The sequence below is a fragment of the Rattus rattus genome, chromosome 4 (assembly GCF_011064425.1).
Source record: "Rattus rattus isolate New Zealand chromosome 4, Rrattus_CSIRO_v1, whole genome shotgun sequence".
NCBI classification, from domain to species: Eukaryota; Metazoa; Chordata; class Mammalia; order Rodentia; family Muridae; genus Rattus; species Rattus rattus.
Genome location: NC_046157.1, coordinates 1956168 through 1981101, shown reverse-complemented (window position 1 = coordinate 1981101; position 24934 = coordinate 1956168). Strand labels below are relative to the sequence as shown.

The window sequence follows — 24934 nt, the reverse complement described above, 5'->3', positions numbered from 1 at the left end:
ATCACAAAATAGTCAAAACACCAAATGCACAAAACAAAGAAAAAATATTAAAAGCAGTAAGGGGGAAAGGTCAAATAACATAGAAAGGAAGCCCTATCAGAATTACACCAGACTTCTCACCAGAGACTATGAAAGCCAGAAGATCCTGAACAGATGTCATACAGACCCTAGGAGAACACAAATGCCAGCCAAGGCTACTATATCCAGCAAAACTCTCAATTAACATAGATGGAGAAACCAAGATATTCCATGACAAAACCAAATTTACACAATATCTTTCCACAAATCCAGCCCTACAAAGGATAATAAATGGAAAGCTCCAACACAAGAAAAAAAAACTACACCCTAGAAAAAGTAAGAAAGTAATCTCCTTGTAACGAAACCAAAAGAAGAGAGTCATACAAACATAATTCCACCTCTAACAACAAAAATATCAAGAAACGACAATCACAATTCCTTAATATATATTAACATCAATGGACTCAATGCCCCAATAAAAAGACATAGACTAACAGACTGGATACATAAAGAAGACCCAGCATTTTGCTGCATACAGGAAACACACCTCAGAGACAAAGACAGATACTATCTCAAGGTAAAAGTCTGGAAAATAATTTTCCAAGCAAATGATCAGAAGAAACAAGCTGGAGTAGCCATTCTAATATTGAATAAAATTGATTTTTGACCAACAGAAAGATATCAAAAAAGATAAGGAAGGACACTTCATATTCATCCAAGGAAAAATCCATCAAGATGAACCCTCAATCCTGAATATCTATGCTCCAAATGCATGGGCACCTACATTCATAAAAGAAACCTTACTAAAGCTCAAAGCATACATTGCAACACATAAAATAATAGTGGACGATTTCAACACCCCACTCTCATCATAGAAATATAAACTAAACAGAGACATAGAGAAACTAACAGAAGTTTTGAACCAAATGGACTTAACAGATAGCTATAGAACATTTCATCCTAAAACAAAAGAATAGACCTTCTTCTCAAAACCTCATGGTACCTTTTCCAAAACTGGTCATATGATCAGTCACAAAACAGGCCTTAACAGACACAAGAAGATTGAAATAATCATATGCATCCTATCAGATCACCATGAACTAAGTCTGGTCTTCAATAACAACAAAAACAACAGAAAGTCCATGTACATATGGAAGTTGAACAATGTTCTACTCAATGATAACTTGGTCAAGGTAGAAAGAAAAAAAATTAAAGACTTTTTAAAATTTAGTAAAATGAAGGCACAATACATCTTATGTAATGGGAGACAATGAAAGCAGTACAAGGAGGAAAACTCATAGTTCTGAGTGCCTCCAAAACGAAACTGGAAAGAACATACATTAGCAGGTTGAGAGCACACCTAAAAGTTCTAGAACACAAAAAAGCAAATACACGCAAGAGAAGTACATGGCAGGAAATAATCAAACTCAGGGCTGAAATCAACTAAGTAGAAACAAAATGGACTATACAAAGAATCAACAAAATGAGGAATTAGTTCTTTGAGAAAATCAACAAGGGAGATAAACCCTTAGCCAGACTAACCAGAGGACACGGAGAGAATATCCAAATTAACAGAAATCAGAAATGAAGATGGAGACATGAGAGAATCTCAGGAAATTCAAAAAATCATACAATGACAAAAGCCTATATTCAACAAAACTGGAAAACTGGACGAAATGAAAAATTTTCTAGACATATACCAGGTACCAAAGATAATCAGGATCAGATAAACCATATAGACAACCCCATAATTCCTAAAGATATAGAAGCAATTATTAAAAGTCTCCCAAAAAATACCCAGGACCAGATGTATTTAGTGCAGAATTCTATCAGACCTTCATAGAAAACCTCATACCAATACTATCCAAACTATTCCACAAAATAGAAACAGAAGGAACAATACCCAATACCTTCTATGAATCCACAATTACGCTTATACCTAAACCACACAAAGACACAAAAAAAAAGAAAGAGAACTTTGATTTCCCTTATAAATTTCGATGAAAAAATATTCAATAAAATTCTTGCAAACCAAATCCAAGAACACATCAAAACAATCATCCATCAGGATCTAGTAGACAGGGGTTGGGGATTTAGCTCAGTGGTAGAGCACTTACCTAGCAAGCGCAAGGCCCTGGGTTCGGTCCCCAGCTCCGAAGAAAAAAAAAAGGATCTAGTAGACTTCATCCTAGGGATGCAGGAATGGTTCAATATAAAGAAATCCAACAACATATTCGACTATGTAAACAAACTCAAAGAGAAAAAGCACATGATCATCTCATTAGATGATGAGAAAGCATTTGACAAAATTCAACACCCCTTCATGATAAAAGTCTTGGAAAGATCAGGAATTCAAGGCCCATATCTAAACATAGCAAAAGACATATACAGCAAACCAGTAGCCAACATTAAACTAAATGGAGAGAAACTTGAAGCAATCCCACTAAAATCGGGGACTAGACAAGACTGACCACTCTCTCCCTACTTATCCAATATAGTACTTGAAGTCCTAGCCAGAGCAAACAGATAACAAAAGGAGGTCAAAGGCATACAAATTGGAAGGGAAGAAGTCAAAATATCACTATTTGCAGTTGATATGATAGTATACTTAAATGTCCACAAAAGTTCCACCAGAGAACTACTAAGCCTTATAAATGACTTCAGCAAACTGGCTGGGTATAAAATTAACTCAAACAAATCAGGAGCCTTCCTCTACTCAAAGGATAAACAGGATGAGAAAGAAATTAGGGAAATAACACCCTTCACAATAGTCACAAATAATATAAAATACCTGGGTGTAACTCTAACAAAGCAATGGTTATGTATGACAAGAACTTCAAATCTCTGAAGAAAGAATTTGAAGAAAATCTCAGAAGATGGAGAGATCTCCCATGCTCATGGATTGGCAGGATCAATACAGTAAAAATGGCCTTTTTGCCCAAAGCAATCTACAGATTCAATGCAATCCCCATCAAAATTCCAACTCAAACCTCGCTGATCCTGACCCACAGCTCCCTGCTCCCAAACCCCATGGGAAAAAGAGCTCATCGCCCAGATGTGTGGGCAATCCTGAGACCTCAGGGCAGAAGAGGTTGCCACTTCTGCCCACCTTTGCCCACATACCTGGCCAAAAAAAGAAACTGTATAGGGCTTCTGGGAACAGAAAGGTAGGGGGAGTCTAGCTGCAGGAGCCCTGCGGTCCAGACTGTGCCCAGATCTGAAAGGACCCGGTGAAACAGCTCCCTGCACCCAAATCCCGTGGGAGGGAGAGCTAGACCTTGAGAAGGGCAGACATGCCTGGGAAACTAGAGAAGACTACTCTCTGCCCACATTTCTGACTCTAGAGAAAAACACTCAGCGCCATCAGGGTCCCCTCCACACAGGAACCCAGAAGTAGGGGCAGGCCGTTCTGATTGCTGCCCTCATGGAGAGCTGAAACAGAACCCCGAGGAGCGACTTCAGGACCGAGACCAGAGGTAAGACCAACTTTTCTGCTCCAAGGGACCTGCCTAATGGATTCAGGAAACACGCCCACAGGAACAGCTGAAAGCCAGTGGACATGAACGACTACACGCCTGAAAGCAGAACACTCTGTTCCCATTACTGGCTGAAAGAGAACAGGAAAATAGGTCCACAGCACTCCTGACACACAGGCCTATAGTACAGTCTAGCCACTGTCAGAAATAGCAGAACAAGGTAACACCTGATGGCGAGAGGCAAGCACAGGAACCCAAGCAACAGAAACCAAGACTACATGGCATCATAGGAGCCCAATTCTCCCACCAAAGCAAACACTGAATATCCAAACATACCAGAAAAGCAAGATCTAGATTTAAAAGCACAAAAAAAAAGCACATTCAATCATGATGATGGAGGACTTTAAGAAAGACATAAAGAACCTCCATAGAGAAATGCAGGGAAACACAAGTAAACAGGTAGAAGCCCTTAGAGAGGAAACACAAAAATCCCTGAAAGAATTACAGGAAAACACAGTCAAACAGGTGAAGGAATTGAAAATGGAAATAGAAGCAATAAAGAAATCACAAAGGAAGACAAACCACACAAAAATCCCTGAAAGAATTACAGGAAAACACAGTCAAACAGGTGAAGGAATTGAAAATGGAAATAGAAGCAATAAAGAAATCACAAAGGAAGACAAACCTGGATATAGAAAACCAAAGGAAGAGACAAGGAGCTGTAGATACAAGAATCACCAACAGAATGCAGGAGATAGAAGAGAGAATCTCAGGAGCAGAAGATTCCATAGAAATCATCGACACAACGGTTAAAGATAATGGAAAATGGAAAAAAATACTAGCCAAAACATACAGGAAATCCAGGACACAATGATCAAACCAAAGGATAATAGGTATAGAAGGAGTGAAGACTCCCAACTCAAAGGACAAGTAAATATCTTCAATAAAATCATAGAAGAAAACTTCCCTAACCTAAAGAAAGAGATGCCCATAAACATACAAGAAGCCTACAGAACTCCAAATAGATTGGACCAGAAAAGAAACTCCTCCCATCACAAAATAGTCAAAACACCAAATGCACAAAACAAAGAAAGAATATTAAAAGCAGTAAGGGGAAAAGATCAAATAACATAGAAAAGAAGACCTATCAGAATTACACCAGACTTCTTACCAGAGACTATGAAAGCCAGATCCTGGACAGATGTCATACAGACACAAAGAGAACACAAATGCCAGCCCAGGTTACTGTATCCAGCAAAAACTCTCAATTAACATAGATGGAGAAACCAAGATATTCCATGACAAAACCAAATTTACACAATATCTTTCTACAAATCCAGCCCTACAAAGGATAATAAATGTTAAAGCACCAAAACAAGGAGGCAAGCTACACCCTAGAAAAAGCAAAAAACTAATGTTTTTGCAACAAAACAAAGAGAAAACAAGCACACAAACATAATCTCACCTCCAAATACAAAGATAACAGGAAGCAACAATCACTATTCCTTAATATCTCTCAACATCAATGGACTCAATTCCCCAATAAAAAGACACAGATTAACAAACTGGGTATGTAACGAGGACCCAGCATTTTTCTGCCCACAGGAAACACACTTCAGAGAGAAAGACAGACACTACCTCAGAGTAAATGGCTGGAAAACAACTTTCCTAGTAAATGGTCCGAAAAAGCAAGTTGGAGTATTCTAATATCGAATAAAATCGTTTTTCAACCAAGCAAGTGAAAGATCTGTATGATAAGAACTTCAAGACTCTGAAGAAAGAAATTGAAGAAGATCTCAGAAGATGGAAAGATCTCCCATGCTCATGGATTGGCAGGATTAATATAGTAAAAATGGTCATTTTACCAAAATCGATCTACAGATTCAATGCAATCCCCATCAAAATTCCAATCCAATTCTTCAGAGAGTTAGACAGAACAATCTGCAAATTCATCTGGAATAACAAAAAACCCAGGATAGCTAAAACTATCCTCAACACTAAAAGGACTTCTGGGGGGAATCACTATTCCTGACCTCAAGCATTATTACAGAGCAATAGTGATAAAAACTGTATGGTATTGGTACAGAGACAGGCAGATAGACCGGTGGAATAGAATTGAAGACCCAGAAATGAACTCACACACCTATGGTCACTTGATTTTTGACAAAGGAGCCAAAACCATCCAATGGAAAAAAGATAGCATTTTCAGCAAATGGTGCTGGTTCAACTGGAGGTCAGCATGTAGAAGAATGCAGATCGATGCATTCTTACCACCCTGTACAAAGCTTAAGTCCAAGTGGATCAAGGACCTCCATATCAAACCAGATACACTCAAACTAATAGAAGAAAAAGTGGGGAAGCATCTCGAACACATGGGCACTGGAGAAAATTTCCTGAACAAAACACCAATGGCTTATGCTCTAAGATCAAGAATCAACCAATGGGATCTCATAAAACGACAAAACTTCTGTAAGGCAAAGAACACCGTTGTTAGGACAAAACGGCAACCAACAGATTGGGAAAAGATCATTACCAATCCTACAACTGAGGGCTTGTATCCAAAATATACAAAGAACTCACGAAGTTAGAATGCAGGGAGAAAAATAACCCTATTAAAAAAAATGGGGTACAGAGCTAAACAAAGAATTCACAGCTGAGGAATGTCGAATGGCTGAGAAGCACCTAAAGAAATTTTCAACATCTTTAATTATAAGGGAAATGCAAATCAAAGCAACCCTGAGATTCCACCTCACACTACTCAGAATGGCTAAGATCAAAACTCTGGAGAGAGCAGATGCTGGCGAGGATGTGGAGAAAGAGGAACACTCCTCCATTGTTGGTGGGATTGCAGACTGGTACAACCACTCTGGAATCAGTCTGGAGGTTCCTCAGAAAATTGGACATTGAACTGCCTGAGGATCCAGCTATACCTCTCCTGGGCATATACCCAAAAGATGCCCCAACATATAAAAAAGACACGTGCTCCACTATATTCATCGCAGCCTTATTTATAATAGCCAGAAGCTGGAAAGAACCCAGATGCCCTTCAACAGAGGAATGGATACAGAAAATGTGGTACATCTATACAATGGAATATTACTCAGCTATCAAAAACAATGACTTTATGAAATTCATTGGCAAATGGATGGAACTGGAAAATATCATCCTGAGTGAGGTAACCCAATCACAGAAAAACACACATGGTATGCACTCATTGATAAGTGGCTATTAGCCCAAATGATTGAATTATCCTAGATGCACAGAACACATGAAACTCAAGAAGAATGACCAAAATGTTAATGTTCCACTCCTTCTTTAAAAGGGGAACAAGAATACCCTTGGGAGGGGATAGGGAGGCAAAGTTTAAAACAGAGGCTGAAGGAACGCCCATTCAGAGCCTGCCCCACATGTGGCCCATACATATACAGCCACCAAACTAGATAAGGTGGATGAAGCAAAGAAGTGCAGGCTGACAGGAACCGGATGTAGATCTCTCCTGAGACACACAGCCAGAATATAGCAAATACATAGGCAAATGCCAGCAGCAAACCATTGAACTGAGAATGGGACCCCCTTTGAAGGAATCAGAGAAAGGACTGGAAGAGCTTGAAGGGGCCCGAGACCCCATATGAACAACAATGCCAACCAACCAGAGCTTCCAGGGACTAAGCCACTACCCAAAGACTAGACATGGACTGACCCTGGGCTCCAACTGCACACGTAACAGAGATTGGTCTTGTTGGGCACCAGTGGAAGGAGAAGCCCTTGGTCCTGCCAAGGCTGGACCCCCAGTGAAAGTGATTGTTGGGGGGAGGGCAGTAATAGGGGGAGGATGGGAAGGGGAACACCCATATAGAATGGGAGGGGGAGGGGTTTGTTGGCCTGGAAACCGGAAAAGGGAATAACGTTTGAAATGTAAATAAGAAATACCCAATTTAATAAAGATGGGGAAAAAAATTCCAACTCAATTCTTCATAGAGTTATAAAGAGCAATTTGCAAATTCTTTAGGAATAACAAAAACCCCAGTATAGTGAAAACTATCCTCAACAATAAAAGAACTTCTGGGGGAATCACCATCCCTGACCGTATTACAGAGCAATAGTGATAAAAACTGTATGGTATTGGTACAGAGACAAGCAGATAGATCAGTGGAATAGAATTGAAGACCCAGAAATAAACCCACACATCTATGGTCACTTGATCTTTGACAAATGAATGAAAACCATTCAGTGGGGAAAAAAAAGATAGCATTTTCAACAAATGGTGCTGGTTCAACTGGCACTCAGCATGTATAAGAATGGAAATTGATCCATTCTTATCCCTGAGTACAAAGCTCAAGTCCAACTGGATCAAGGACCTCCACATAAAACCAGATATACCCAGACTAACAGAAGAGAAAGTAGGAAAAAGCCTGGAACACATGGGCACTGGGGAAATTTTCCTGAACAGAACACCAATGGTTTATGCTCTAAGATCAAGAATCGACAAATGGAACTTCATAAAATTGCAAAGTTCTGTAAGGCAAAGTACACTGTCATTAGGACAAAATGGCAACCAACAGACTGGGATAAGATCTTTACCAATCCTACATCCAATAGAGGGCTAATATCCAATATATACAAAGAACTCAAGAAGTTAGACTCCAGAGAGCCAAATAACACTTAAAATATGTGAAACACACATGTGGCCCACATATATACAACCACTAGATAAGATTGATGAAGCTTTCTTAGCTTCCTGCATGCTGGCAGGAACCAGATATAGATCTCTTCTGAGAGACATAGCCAGAGCATGTCAAACACGGAAGCAAATGCTAGCAACCAACCATTGAACTGAGAATGGCACCCTTTGGAGGAGTTAGAGAAAGGAGTGAAAGAGCTGAAGGGGTTTGCAACTCCATAAGAACAACAATGCCAACCAACCAGAGCTCCCAGGGACTAAACTACCATCCAAAGAGTACACATGGACAAACCCATGGCTCCAGCTGCATATGTAGCAGAGGATGGACTTGTTGGGCACCAATGGGAGGAGAAGACCTTGCCCTGCCAAGGCTGGACCCCCAATGTAAGGGAATGTCAGGGTGGGGAGTTGGGAAGGGGTTGTTGGTTGGGTGAGGGAAAGGGGAAAATATTTGAAATGTAAATAAAAAATATCCAAGAAAAAAAAGAAGAAAATAAGTCTTCAGCCAACCATACAGGGATGTGTCCCTGCTGGGGGCTGCAGGAGTTGGAAAGAGCCTGCTGGTGAACCATCTGCTGTAGCTGAGCTCAGCATATTGCAAGCTTGCAGAACCTATGCTGATGATGCCCATGGTGGGCACCAACCTTATTGATATTGTGTCCCACAGGAACATGATTATCCTAGAGCTCAGAGGGCGCATGAGCTCCATGTGGTGCAGTTACTGTGGAAACTAACATTAACTCCCTTGACCTACCCTGTTATTTGATGAGGAAGGCAATAAAGTTATTAATAAGACTTCCAGACATCATTGTTTGTGCCAGCATTTCCACAGAGAAATAAGTGCCAGGAACGGCACTGGCCTGGCAATAATACTGCTCTGGTTTCAGAATCAACACAGATGCAACAAGGAACTACAAATGGAGAAGTATGGCTGACCCACCCAGTGCCTCTAAAGTCTGTTCTGACAGGAGCAGACTACCCAGTGCATCCCTAAGTTAAGGGGAGTATCTGTGTGGTGATCCGTGAACAAGCACACACAGTATAGACACCACTGTTGTCTCACCTCTGAACAATTTCTCCAAGTCTTAGAAAGAACAGACTGCAGGAGGCTGTGTATCTCTTGACATCTAGATAAATGTGTTAGGACTCCCACCAGCAAACTCTATCTGTGGATTTTCATCTGCACAGCTCCACTGAGCCCAGATAGTTTTTATAGTACAAGCTGCACCCCTCTGATATCTTGACCATGTTCTCCAGAAAAAAAAAATGAAGTTAGTAAAATTAAAAATGGAGTAAAATCTGTAGCCAATTAACTAAAAAGAGAGAGAGAGATAAGATTCAAAGTAATAGAATTAGAGATGAAAATGGAAACATCACAACAGATGCTGAGCAAATTCTGAGAATCGTAAGGACATACTTTAAAAATCCATATTCCGCCAAAGTGAAAAATCTAAAAGAAAATGGATAGGTTTTGAGCTGTATAAGTGCTATCAAAGTTAAATCAAAATAAGCTAAATAATTAAAATGGACCCATAATAACCAATGTGAATCAGTAATTAAGAATCACCAAACTAGGGCTGGAGAGATGGCTCAGCGGTTAAGAGCACCCGACTGCTCTTCCAGAGGTCCTGAGTTCAATTCCCAGCAACCACATGGTGACTCACAACCATCTGTGATGGGATCCGATGCCCTTTTCTGGTGTGTCTGAAGAGAGCTACAGTGTACATATATATAATAAATAAATAAATCTTTTTAAAAAAAAAGAATCACCAAACTAAGAAAATTTCATGGACTGAGAGATAGCTCAGTGGTTAAGAGCACTGGCTGTTCTTCCATAGGACCTAGGTTCAATTCTCAGCACCACCATGACAGGTCATAACCATCTGTAACTCTAAAATCAACACCCTCACACTGACATACATTCAAGCAAAATACATATGCACAAAAAATAAAAATAAATAATTAAAAATCCAGCTGAGTGGAACGGGGGTTGTCTCAGTCTCTGTTCCCTGTAATTGGATCCTCTTCCCCTATCTGAACTGCCTGCTTGGGCCTCAGTGAAAGAGGATGTGCCTAGTCCTACTGGAACTAGATGTACTGGGGTGGGTTGTACCCAAGGGGGACTCCTCCTTCTCTGATGACAAGGGGAGGGGACGATGCGGGGGAGGAATATGTAATGATAGGACTGGAAGGAGAAGGGGGAAGAAAAGGGGGAGGAGAAGGGGGAGGAGGGCTGTGATTTGAATGTTAAGTGAATACATAAATTATTGGTAGAAAAATACAGTTCAGGAAGGAGATGATGCAGAATATACTTTTTTCCATCTTTATTAAATTGGGTATTTCTTATTTACATTTCAAATGTTATTCCCTTTCCCAATTTCCAGGCCAACATCCCAGAATATACTTTTAATGGCATTGTTATTACCTTGATACCAAACCAAAGTCCCAAAATTATGAATACCCTTTATGAGCATAAATATCAAAATTCTCAGTGAAATACTTGCAAAATGAATTAAAAAACATATCAAAAAGATTATCCACATGGTCAAGTTATCTTTAGCCAAGAGATGAAGGTGTGGTTCAATGTATGTACATAAAAATTATAAGCCACCACATAAGTAAAATAAAAGAAAAAAACCACACGGTCATCTGATTAGATGCAGAAAATGCCTTTGACAAAACCCAACATCCCTCCAGGATAGTAGTCTTAAACGATCTAGAGATTCAGAAAATACATTTCAACACAATAAAGGCAATATACAGCAAGCACACAGACAACATCATAAAAATGGAGAAAAATTCAAACATTTTCACAAAACAGAACTACAACAATATGTTCAATCTCTTCGTTCTTGTTCAACATGGTACTTGAGGTTTCAGCAATAAGGAAAATGAATGAGAGATAAGAAGGATACGAGTAGCTCTTGCTGTCTTTGTTCTTCACTTCTCTGCCCTCTTCCCCTCTGTCCCTGTCCCTTCCCTCTCATCACCCCCTTCCTTTCACGTGCTCTTGGCCGGCCTTTCCTCTCCTCTACTCTTCTTCTCTCATTAAACCTCTCTACATGGAACCATAAAAAATAAAGGATACAAGTAGAAAAATGATCAAATTACATTTATTTGCACAATATATGATCTTAAACATAAAAGACAGCAAACTCCTGCAGGTAATAAACACTTTATGCAAACTAAAGGGTTACAAAATTAACACACAAAAATCAGTAGCTTCCTCTATACAACTGACAAACATACAAAATAGAGAGCAGAGAGGTGATTTCATTCATAATTGCCTCAAAAGATACATCAGATTAAATCTAAGGAAATAAAGGACTGATATAATTAAAATTCTAAGACATGAAAAAATAAAAAAGCAGAAGAAACAGATATGGAAGGCCTCCCACACTCCTGGACTGATAGGACAAACACTGTGAAATAGCCTTTGACCAAAAGCAACTTATAGCTTCAATATATCCCCATCAAAACACCAAAGTAATTCTTTAAAGAAATTGAAAAAATCTTAAATTTCATTTGGAAATAGAAAAAATTCTGAACAGATAAATCAATCCTGAACAATTAAAAACAAAACAACCTACTGGAAGGCATCACCACCACCATCCATGATCTTAAGTCGTACTACCTATCATAATATCAGGCATAGCACACTATATATCATAATAAAAAACAGCATTATACTGACATAAAAATAGACTCATTGATTCATTGATCAACATAATAGAATTAAGGATCAAAGCATAGTCCACATACCTGTAGAACATGAATTTCTACAGAATCATGAGCAAATGTGCTGGCCAAACTGGGTAACTACATATCAAAGAATATGTCTCTCAACTCTAAGTGAACCAAGAACCTCAACAAAGACCTGATACCGTGAATCTGAAAAATAATAAAATAAAGAATACACTGTACTGCCATGAACAGGAAAGGTCTTTTTGAACAAGACACTAATAGCACAAGCTTTAAAACTAGCAACTGACAAATAGGACTTCATGAAGCTAAAAAGCTATACAGAAAAGGACACCATCAATCAAGTAAAGAATGGGGAAAAAACTAGCTGTCTTACTGTTTTATTGCTGTGAAGAGATACCATGACCACAGTCACTCTTATTATAAAAAGCATTTAATTGCTTACAGTTTCAGAGGTCTAGTCCATTACATCATGGTAATATAATGAAAATGGCAGCATGCGAGCAAGTTAAGAGAAGTAGCTGAGAGTTACATCCTGATCCATACTCAAAAAGAGAGGTAGAAATGGAAAGAGGAAGAGGGAGGAGAGGGAGAGGGAGTGGGAGAGGGAGAGAGAGAAAGAGAACTGGACCTAGCATGGGTTTTCAAACAGTTCTACTCCCTGGTGACCAGGCATTCAAATATATGTGCTTATGGGGAGCCATTCTCATTCAATCCATCATATTCCACTCCTTGGCCCCCTAAAGGCTTATAGACATAGCATAATGCAAAAATACATTCATCCCCACTTCAAAAGTCTCCACGGCCTATCATAGTCTCAACAGTGTTTTTAAAAGTCCAAAGTAAAACTGTTAGCACAAGCACTAAGATCAACAATTAACAAATGAGATTTCATGAAACTGAAAGGCTTCTGTAAGGCAATGGGCCAGTCATTACAACAGCAAAGCAGCCTTCAGAATGGGAAGGACTTTTACCAACTCCATATCAGATAGACTTATGTCAGCAATATATATAAAGAACTAAAGAAAGTACATATCAGAAAAGCCCAAATAATCTAAATAATAATGGGCTACAGATCTAAACAAAATTCTCAGTATACTAATCTCAAATAGTTGAGAAACAGGTAAAAAGAAAATGTCAAACATCCTTAACCAAATAAATAAGTAAATAAATAATGTAAATCAAAACTACTTTGAGATCCCATCTCACACTTGTCTGTCAAAATGGCTAAGATCAATTACACAACTGACAATTCATGTTAACGAGGATTTGGGATAAGAGAACCTCACCCATTGTTGGTGGAAGTGTATGTTTATACAACCTCTCTCAGAAAGTTGAGAATCAATCTACCTCAAGATCCAGCCATAGCACTTTGGGGCATATACCAAAGGATACTTCATCCTACACAAGGACACTTTCTCAACCATGCTCATTGTTGCTCTATTCATAATAACCAGAAACTGGAAATAAAAATTAAAGTATATTTGCATAATGAAGTATTGCTCAGCTGTTTAAAAAATAGCATTATGAAATTTGCAGTTAAATGGATGGAACTAGAAAATATCATCCTGAGTAAAGTTAAACTCAGAAAGATAAAAATAGTATTATTCAAGTATGTTGCACATTAGCCTTTAAACAAATGATAGCCAAGCTATAATTCATACTCCCAGAGAGACAAGACATAGAGAAAGGGACTAGGCATGGACACATGGGAGAGGAAAACAGAACGGAATTTGTGAGTGGACTAGGGATGAGGGAAGGCAAGAACAGAAGGATCAGGGAGAGGAAAAGAAAACAGAGTTGAGGGAGGGGATGCATGGAGAGATGATAGTTAGAATTGAGGGCATTTGAGGGGTGGTATAAAAATGCCATGCAGCGGAAACTTCCTAAAATACATGGAGGCAATCCTAATGAAGTCTCCATATAATGAGGGAGACAGAGTCTGAAGTGGACATCTCTTGTCACCAAAGCTTCCAGAACCAGAACTGGGTTACAGCCTATTGAGTTGAGTTTTCATCCTATGAAAATCCCCAAACAACCCAGGTGGTGTCTAAAACAATAGGTCGTTCTCTGCAAATGAATAGCAAGGCCCAACTGCTGAAGACAATGCCCATATGTGGTAGGATTTTCCCCCAATAAATAAACAGAAAACCAATTGGTTACAGAAAACCAATCACTGGGCGAGTAGGTGGGACTTCCGGGTCGGGAAGAGGGAGACAGGAGAAAGGAAAGGCATTTTTGGATGGTGGGAGCAAGAGAGGCAGACAGAATGTAGGAAGCCAGAGGCTGTCGGTTAGAATCCACCACCAGAGAATTTCTAACATAGAATAGTTTGTAAAATTAAGATGCTAGTTTCTACACTCAGCAATTGTGTTACCTGTTGGTTCTAAACAAAGATTATGTGGTATTTTCCTTCACTCGGCGACTCAACTGGGTTCCACAGAAAGGTACTGCAGCAGAGCGTGGTGTGCAGTAGTGCATCACAGCCAGCCACGGGAATTTGGAAGCACAGGGTGTGCTTGGCAACAGACAGCTATGGAAACTCAGTGAGACAAGAGGAGAAAGCAACCTCGGAGCTCCAGAGACAGAACCAGCCTGGGTGAGACAGACCCTGGCTAAAAAGAATGTGGTCTTAGCCTGTCCGCTGGGCTAGAGACAGACTGGTGGTGATAGCTGGTGTTACTGTGGGATGTTTTCTTATTTCACGCTCCACCCACAGAACTCACTGAACATGGAGAAGTCAAGCTGGTGCCTACATATAACCTTCACCCCTATGTTCTAGCACCTTTGATACAGGAAGGTCCTCACCAGGCTAACAAAAGAGAAATGTAAACACTTTTGTTCCATGATTTGTCCTGCCTGCAAGGCATTAGTGGCACCTTGGGCAATGGTGATGCAAAGCTTGTGGGCATGACCAACCAATGTCTGGTTGAGTTAAGGCCCACTCCATGAGATGGAGCCCATAACTGGCACGGCTTGAGTGACCAAGACCCAGAGACCAAATAGCCCAGAGACCTGGACCAATACCAAATATTTAAATATTTAAATAAAACAAAATGACTCCTGAGTCATAATCTGCTGTCCTCACAGATCAGTGCGCTATTCAGCCATCATCAGAGAAGATTCCTTCCACAGTAAATGAGAACAGACACAGAGACCCACAGCCAGAGATTACACAGAGATACTTCGGAACACACAGCTCTAAATGGATGCCTCCATCAGATCCCTCCCCTCAGGGCTCAGGAAGCCATGGAAGAGGAAATGGAAAAAGTGTAAGGACAAGAGGGGATGGAGGACACCAGGAAAAAAAGCCCTCTGAATCAACTGAAAAAAAAAGAAAAGAAAACTCATGAGCTCAGAATGAAGCAGTGTGCACGGGGCTGACATAGGTCTGCACCAGCCTCTCTGCATATGTAATATAGCTCCCAGCTTAGTGTTTTTATAGAGCTCCTGAGTGTGTGGACAAATGAGTCTTTGATTCTTGTGCCTGCTCTTGGGTTCTTTTCCTTCTAGTGGTTTGCCTTATCTAATTTAGATGTGATGGTTTATGTTTTACTTTATTATGTTTTATTTTGTTGTTATCTCTTAAAAGTTTATTCTTTTCTAATAAGAGACATAAAGGGAGTAGATTTGGAGGGGAGGAAAGTGGGGAGGGACTTGGAGGAATAGAGGGAAGGGAAACTGTAATCAGGATATATTGTATGAAAAAATCTTTTTTTAATAAAGGTAATAAAATATTCCAGCTTAACAGGAAAAAAAGAGAACATTTTCAGACTACCATCTGTATGTATCTGCCTCATTTCATTTGCTGAATTTTATCAAACATTTTATGAATTTTTAATTTCTTGTGAAAATCTTTTGTATGTTTACAAATTACAAAAATGCAATAAACATCAATTTTTTTTTAAAGTCCAAAGCTCAAAATCTCTTCTCAGATTCATGGCAATCTTTTAACTGTAAACCTCTGTAAAATTAAAATCAAAAAGAAAGTCACAAACTTACAACATAGAAGGACAAAGAACATACATGACCATTTCAAAGGGGAGGAAAGAGAGCATAGTGGGGAAACACTGGACCAAAGCAAAGCAAAAACCCAGCAGGGCAAACGACAAAGTCTGTATCTCTGTGTCTGATATCAAACGTTTCCTTCAAATCAACTCCCTTCAGCTTTGTTGACAGCGACACACTTTTCTCTCTTGGGCTGGTTCCACACCCTGTCAGCAACTTTCCTTGCAAGACCGCATGACACTGGTGTCTCCAACACAATCCAGGCCTCACCTTCACAGCTGCATCCTTCTCTTGGCTTCCACACAGGGACAACCCTGACACATGACTAGTATCAATGGCTTGCCTTACTCATGGAGGGAGATTTTACAATCTCTTTCTTGTATCCTTGACTCTAAAACCAGAACTTGACTCCAACATCACTTTTCCTGATACTCCTCCTCAAATGTCACATTTTGTCTTTCTCTTTCTCCCCAGCTTGCTCCTTTTCAGAACCACATGACAGCATCAATACTAGCCTGTCTTGAAATCTCATCTGCCAGTGCCATTAATCTAAAAATACTGAATTTAGCCCCAGAAGATTTTTAGAACAATGGTAAAAAGCAGTCACATTGTTTGCCAAAATACTACAAGAATTATTTCTAAACCAATTACTGTAATTTGTGCTCTCTGAAATCTCTTGAGCCAGGCTGTCATAACTTACATCACTCTCGGCCCTACTGTCTTGCATGTTCCCACTAGAATGGCCTATTAAACCCATCTTAAAATGTTCAACTGCTTTCCATGTCCAAGTCCCAAAGTCTCCCATATTCCTACAAGCAAAAGCGTACTCAGGCCTTTCACTGCAATACCTCACTTTTGTTACCAACTTCTGTCTGAATCACTATTCTATTGTTATGAAGACACACACCAGCATTTCAGAGGTTAATATCTAGGATATACAAAGACTTTTTTAAAAATAGTTGTGAGCCATTTGTTAGAGGTTCAATGCCTTTAGAAATCGGGGAAACAGGACAGCATCTGTTGTCATGGATGTGCAGCAAAGGGAACACACGTTCACCGAGGATGGAAGCATAAAGCGGTTCAACAACTATGGAAGACCGTGTGGAGCTTCCTCAAAGGCTTTAAATGGATCTGTCACATGATCAGCTACACTACTCTTGGGCATATAACTCTAAATCTTATTACAGAGATACCTACTAATCCTATGTTCATTATTGTTCTGATCACAATAACAAGAAAATAAAACCCTAAATATCATCAAGTAATGGATGAACAATAAAAATGTTCATTCATACACAATGGAATTATTATTTAGGTGTTAAGAAAAAATTAAATTCAAAGAGAAAAGAATGAAGCTAGAAACAATTTTCCTGAGTGGGGCGATCCATGCTCAGAAAGACAAATATCACATTTTTCCTGATTCATTGATCTTACCTCTGAATAATAAAATATGTGGGTTTAATTTAGAATACCTATTGAGGTCAGGAATTTACGACCGGCCTTGGTGGAAGAAGTGTAGAATGCACTAGTGTGAAGGGTTAGGATTTAAAGGGAATTATGACACAGAAAAGAAGAAATTGGGGTAAAAGTGGAGGGGAGAGTAGAGGAGGCAACACAGGAAAAGACAACACTAAAGGCCTTTTGAAAGTCCGTATGAAAACTCACTACTGTAGTAACCTCCTAAAATACACACACACACACACACACACACACACGTATATACATCTATATATAAACATATATTAAACGTTTTTAATATACCACAGCAAGGGACAATACCCCATCTAGACACCTCAAACTAGCAAATTAAAAACCCAGTACCCGGAACTGATTACCTCTTTTTGAGTTGTTGGTCCAGCCATTAGAGCACACGTCCACCCCGCTCCTCCATTTCTTGCTCTTGCTCCCGCAGCTCCCAACTCAGCTCTCCACATTCTTTTTTACCCCCTGCCTACTCAACTCCACTGTCAGGAGTTTGGAGACATAGGTGCAGGGCTCTCTCCCACCGCCTGAGAGGAGTTGCTAGGAGACAGAATGCTACTTCAGGCGCTTCTCCTCCCCTGCCCACTGTGGATTCTGACTGGTTGGGCCCAGAGCTTCCAGCTGCGAGGAGGGAGCTCAGCCTGCGGAAACAACCTGGCCCTGCCCTATGCACAACCCAACTTTCTGCAGCATAGGTCCACAGTTCAGGCACGAGCTCTCGTCCCACCACGCTTCTGCATTCCCAATGCCATCTGTCCATCCTCCGCCCGCCCCCTGTTGCAGACTCTTTGCTCAGCCACGTGCTCACTGCCGCCAAGCCGAGCTCCTTGCGCTTCGCACTGCTCTGCTTAGATACAACTAAATGTTTGTCTCTGTAATGCTTCTGTTTATGCATGACTTTCCTCCAGGCAGAGCTGTAGCTTCCATAGCACCTTAGCTAAGGGCAGTCACACGCTGGCTGCCTTCTCAACGCCATCTTTGCTGGGGACAGGACCAGGATCATCTGCCATCTTTGTTATGGGCAGTTTGCTACATTTGGGAGCACAGCTGGTCAAAGCCACTTAGCAATTAAGACAAGGTTTTTGTTCTGTCTTGCCTTGGTAAATAATGATTTCTAAACAGTATAAAGTTAGGGATCACTGCTTAAATATATGTTTAGCCTTGTTTTTGCTGCTACCATTAAGTTATAGTGATTTGCTAGATACATTCTCAAGCAAGTAATTAAACAAACATTGTCTAACTCAGATTATTATTAATAAACCTGCTCTCAATCTTGTCAGAAATCTGCTAAATGTAATAATGTTTAAGCTTTTGACAAAGCCTGATGGACACCCCCCCCCCTTCCAAGATCTCCAAGATGATATAGGAGCAGCGACAAGACTGCTTGGACTGTGGTATGATAACCACTGAGAAACACTGCCTCTTTGCCTTGCCTGCTGCCAGGACTTGGCCTACACTGTGGACAAACAGGACTCCCGGAGAATTAAATGTCTCATATTGCCTAAGCCAAGATGGGTCATTTCTCATTTCACACACATCTACGCCACAGAAAAAAGCTTTTTATGGTCTGGGCCTGACAGTCAGACTGACTCTTCCCAAGGTGCCATGGAGACCACAGGGGCCTGGGAACTGTTTATGTAGTGAACTATAGATCAACCTCAGTCAATTTAATTAATACATGACTCATAGATTATAATTTACTCTTCCCAGGTTTCTGACTACATTGACAGCTAAGCTAACTGCAGTTTGACAGCTAGAAAACAGACCTAGTTCCTTACCCAAGGTAATCCGCCACCTTATTATCTCATTAGTCAAGTTGTTAACTAGTTAAGACTGCCAGATTTCTTATCAAAAAGACAGGTTTGCCTTCCTCACAGACTTCATGATAAAGGATACACAAGGTCAGATGTAAGTTTTCACAGATGTAACCTTCGGTCACTTCCTTATCTAAACTCAGTTTCCAGTGACTAAATGCTTCATATTTCCTCTCCTTGCTATGCCACTGTCCTAATATTAACCAATAGAGTTCTTATAAATTAGCCTAGCCCTAATAAAACATTCCACTATATGGTATGCTTTCATAATCACAAGTTCAAATTTTAAGTTTCCTTTGATTGACTTCTACCTATGGACTTCAGGTGTTTTTTTCTCATGCTGAATCTATACTATAAGCTATCGTGCTCAAATATAAGTTTCCTTTGGTTGTCTCTAACTGTGGACTTAAGGCTTTTCTCTTGCTACAACTTTATAGTTAACTATAGTATTCACAGGGTCAAGGTTTTGAGCTTCCTTTGTCTCTCAAATAGAAACTTAAAATTGTTTCTCATTATGTTAAATTCTATCCCCTAGACAGAAGGAAAAACTCTTCTTGTTCCTTCGGCTCCACAAAGGTCTTTGTCTTCCCTAAGCTCGTCTTAAAAGACTGTTTTTAACAAAATTTATCTCTTTTATAAACTTAGAAGCTACAGGAAACCAACTCAGATCTACTTCTCGTGGACCAAATAGATAAGTACACCTGCCAATCATAGTTTGAATGCCCATTTGCTACCTATTCCAGAGGGTGGGATTCCTCCCCTGTAACCTGAGAATGGGACTCCCCTCATCCCCAACCACCAACACCTAAGGGTTTCAAGTGTATACCTAAGGAAAAAATTCTCCCAAATGTACTTTATTCTCTACAATGTGTGTGTGTGTGCGTCTGTGTGTGTGTGTCTGTGTGTCTGTGTGTGTGTGTGCCTGTGCCTGCACGTGCATGCACAGGCACACACATGTGTTTCGGCTCCAATCTGTTCTCACAGACAGACCTGCTCTCCCTATCTGTCCACACATGATGCCACAGATCCTAGACAGCCAGGAAACATCCAACTCTCCTAAAACTGGACCAACATCCCCATATCCACTTTCTTAGGTTTCCCAGATAGCAGCAACCCTATTCCTACTCCACCATCACCTCTTTCTAATATTTCTTTTTTTAACTAAACCAAAATGGGGAAATGTTGGCATTCCTTCGAGGCTCTGCCCCACAGTTACCTGGCAACAGCCAAGTATGCTTGACTCACTATAAAAGGGGCTGCTTGCCCCCTCCTGACTCTCTTCTCTTGTTCCTCTTCCCTTGCTCTCTTATCTTCTTCTTCTATCCCCTCTCTCCTCATTCCCCTCCCACCTCTCTCTCCATGTGCTCATGGCTGCCTCTACTCCTCCTCCCTCCCTCTCTCTCTCTCTCTCCCTCCCTCCCTCCCTCCTTCCCTCCCCCCTCTCTCTGCCTTTCTCTATCTCAACTCTGTCAACTCCCTTCCCCATGCCCTAAATAAATTATTCTATACTATACCTGTCATGTGACTGGTTCCTCAGGGGTAAGGGATGCTTCAGCATGGGCCCACAAAGCCACCCTCTTCACCCACACCATACTGCCCCTCTGCCATGCATATCCCTGGATTATTTTTCTTTTTTTTTATAAAACACAACATTTATATATATAATTTAATGGGAAAAGCATATTAATAGCAGGAATCTTTCCTAAAATGTAATTGTCTCAACTTTGCCTAAAGCAGCAAAACTGGCATAGATTTACAGCCCATGGTAGAACCATCAGGAAGATCACCTGCTAGTTTTTAGCTTCTCCTTGATGGCTCCCGGCACCTATGCAAGCTGCTGCAGGACATGCCCAGGAAAATAAAAGGTCGTGGTTCTTTGCAGAGACATTAGTAAATGACTTTCAAATTCGTATATTAAATATGGTTTTTTATACAATTATGGGCTTTACTCTAGCAAAAATGCATCAAAATTTTCCTTTTTCATGATGAAATGTAAAAATCAACACTCATGTTCACACCACCATCCCCTTTACTCTACCAGAAACTTGAAGACTGAGAGTCAAGCAGTCGTTTCCTATCCTGCCCCATTTCTCCTGACCCTGGAAACCATGCTTCTATCTCTATGAATTTACATATTCTTGACATCTTTTATAAATGGGATTATACAGTGTAGGGAGCGGCGCGGCGAAGTAAAGATGGCGACGACAGCCAGCCCCGTCTGAATGTGAATAATTTACCGCGCATGCGCAGCTGTATGATAATGAGGTGAATCTGGCGCCCTCCTGTGGTGAACAACAGTACTGCGCATGCGTGGGGTTTTGCACCTGACATCAGCCTGGCTGGGGCGGTACTATGCTAATGAAAGTTCATGCCGCGCCAATCTCTGGAGGACAAGTAGCTGGGATGACAGTGGGGTGACTCGTGCCCCACCAATCCCTGAAAGAATATTAGCATACTGTTGTGTATATAAGGCGAGCGGCTTTGCCGCTCGGGGCGGTAACATTTGAAGCTGTAACACTTGGAGCTGTAACACTTAGAGCTGTAACACTTAGGGCTGGCTGCTGCCGCCGCCGCCTCCCTGTGTCAACAATGAAGGTGTCCTGCAGTAAAGGCTGTTGAGAAGAATCCAACCGTGTTGCGTCTTCCTTGCCGGCCGAGGTGGGCGAGACAATACAGTACAAGCCTATGTGTCTGGCATCTTTCACTTGACATGTTTTTTTTTTAATGATGTCTTCTTTTTAAAGGTTTGATTGGGTTTTTTCTATTAGTTCTTTATGTATGTATCTGTGTCTGAACACATGAGGTTCACGTATGGTATACATGTGGGTACCTGTGGAGGACAGTCAATAAAGGACAAACATCTGGGTGCTTGTGGAGGACAGAGTTATTAGATCCCCTGGAGCTAGCGTTACAGATGTTTATGAGCACCTGACAAGATGATAGGAACCAAGCTTGAGTCTTCTGTAAGAGGAATGTGTGGTCTGAACCATTGAGCCACCTCTTCAGCCATTACCCAAACGGTTTTGATAATCATAAACACCACATTTATTAGTGCCGTGGTCTATGATATAGATTCAGTATTTTGTTTATCTAGGCACTTGTTGATGCCTTTGATCTGCTTCTACTCACAGACAACTAAGCAGTGCCGTCTGAATGTGTGCCACAGCACTTAAGTGGTTTTGGCTGTAATCAGAAGAAGAGTTGCTTGATCAGACAGTAAGTACACTGATCTTACTGCATTTTGCCAAATTATCACAGTAATTGTACCATTGTACAAACCTACCAGCAGCACGTGAGGGTGCCAACACCTCATCATCACCAACACTTGTTTTATTTTTTATTTTTCTTATGATCATCCCAGTAGATATGAGGCATTATCTCATTGAGGTTCGATTTATATCTTTTAATAGCTAATGCTGTTGAGAGTCTTTTTATAATTTTTTGACTGTTATAGAGTTTCTTTGGAACAATATCTGTTTAAACCCTTTGCCCACTTTTCAGTTGAGGTGTTTCATTAGGCAAGTAGAAATTTAGTCTTAAGGATATCAAGAAAAGTTGTTCTTACTCAGGTTAGGATAAACTAATAGAGTTTAATGGCTAGTCTAACAATGCTTAAATTCTTATATTATTTATAAATTATTATAAAAACAAAGCTGGAAACACTGTAGAGAAAAATGCTGTATTGCATTGGATAGAACACTCTGAAATGTTTGTCTACTTAGTTAAAAAATGACTTATCAAACTTCATTAAAGGCACTCTCTTCAGGAATCGTTCTTTCTACTAGCCACCTTCATATAAGAGCTGCAGAAAGAACATGTTTATTTGCCTAGAATCTTTAACCTCTTCTCTCTGGCAGAGCCTATAATCAAAACTCCCATGGACATACACACTACTTTATGTATGAGTCACAAATGTTCTTTTACATCATCCCATGTGTCAACAGTGATGAGAAGAGGTTGCTACCAAGTCCAAACCAAGTCCAAACCAAAAGAATCTAATCATTCGAAGGCCTTCAAATCCACAACTGTGCCACAGTTACCATATTTTTACCTAAACTCAAAAATATATAAATTATTTTTGAAAAATTCTTACATTTTGTTCTGCCAATGAATAAACAAGCTGTGGAAGAATGTCGCCCTTCACAACTGCTTCTGCCAGGTCATCATTGTAATTCGCCAGTCTCCCCAGAGCCAAAGCAGCAGTCTGTTGAATTGTTGGGACCACATCCAGAAGAAGCGGCCTTAGCAAAGACATTACACCTGAGGTATGAAAAACAGAAATCAGCAAAATTCTTATGAGGAAGCATAGAGAAGTTGCTCAGTAATTAGAGTAATTGCTGCTCTTGCAAGGGACCTGCATTAAGTTCCCAACAAACATAGGGCAGCTTACAACTGTCTGTGACTTCAGCTTCAAAAAATCTGACACCTTCTTCTAGCCTCCTCAGAAACCAGGTATACACAGGGTATACATACATTCAGACAGACAGATAGACAAGACACTTATATACATAAAATAAAGCATATTTTAAACCATATGATATAGCACATACGCAAAAAAATAAGGATAAAAAAAAATAGCAAAACCAAACAACTGAAAGCCAGGCACTACAATGTATGTCTGTAATCTCAGTGTTTGAGAGGCTAAGAGAGAGTAATCAATCACAAGTTCAAAGATAGCCTAGGTCGCAAAGGGAGGCCCTGCTGAGTATAGAGATATGTAACTGGTATCAAACTGGGCAAGACACAAACTCATGGAACTCTATAAAATATATCACTGAATTCAGGACCCTCCTGCTGCCACATCGTCAGGATACCTGCTAGCATGGGCCACAGTGATGGTCTACATGAGGATATCCCCAGAGGCTCGTGTCCGTGAGCACTTAGCTCCCAGTTGATGGTGCTGTTTGAAGTGGCTTAGCAGTTTTGGCCTTGTTTGAGGAAGTACTCCACTGGAGTAGGTTTAAAGATAAAACAAAACAAAACAAAACAAAAGCCTTCACCACTTCCAGTTCTTTCTCTCTGCTTCTTGGTTGTAGTTCTAAATGTGAGCTCCAGTTACAGTCACCATGCCAGCTGCTTGCTGTCCTAACTCTCACCATGACAGACTCTTGGTCCTCTGGAACCACAAACCCAAGAAGAGTTCTTCATCCTGTAAGTTGGCTTAGTGTTTAACACAACATTTGATACAGCCAGCACAATTGGATGTCTGCCACTTGCCTTCCCTCACTCCTTCCAGAATCCCCTACAGATAGATGCTCCTGCTAACCCTATCTATTTCTACTTTTTCCCTTCCCATATCAACACTGGAAGCCTAGGCTCCCACCACCCACTCTACTTACTCTTTCCAACTACACGCATCCCTGCTTTGGAAACCCAGCTCCTCCTCCACACAGAAGCAGTAGGCTTGTTCTACAAGCCTCACCCATCCCTTTGACTCTACAGCAAGGGCACCAAACCAACAGAAGCTACTACAACCACCCCCACCCCTGCCTGAGGGCTATGTGTCCCACACCTGACTTCCTGTACCCCTTCCATATTCCTGATTAAAGAAGGGCACCCAGAATCACATTGCTAAACCTATCCATTCCAGCTGAGCACTAGTATCCTTCCACCTATAGGCAGAGAACCTAGACTCCTACTACCAACCCCTCCAATATCATATTTGTGTATTTGTTATGGGACCTAAGCATTTGAAGTTACATCATTGTTAGTGTTTACAACAAATCTTACCTCTGCTTTGTTGAGCAGGTGTT

The 24934-nt window shown here is 40.5% G+C and overlaps 1 protein-coding gene across 1 annotated transcript in view; it reads right to left on the bottom strand.

Annotated features, from left to right (window-relative positions):
• LOC116897750 (sperm-associated antigen 6) overlaps positions 1–24539 on the bottom strand; it is a 62144-nt gene extending 37605 nt beyond the window's left edge. Inside the window, exons 1-2 of the mRNA XM_032899184.1 lie at positions 24521–24539; positions 23275–23441 (exon numbers count right to left, since the gene is read on the bottom strand). Coding sequence (XP_032755075.1) covers positions 23275–23441; positions 24521–24539 — 186 coding nt within the window. The remainder of the gene's footprint in view (positions 1–23274; positions 23442–24520) is intronic.
• Between the last annotated feature and the right edge of the window lie 395 nt (positions 24540–24934).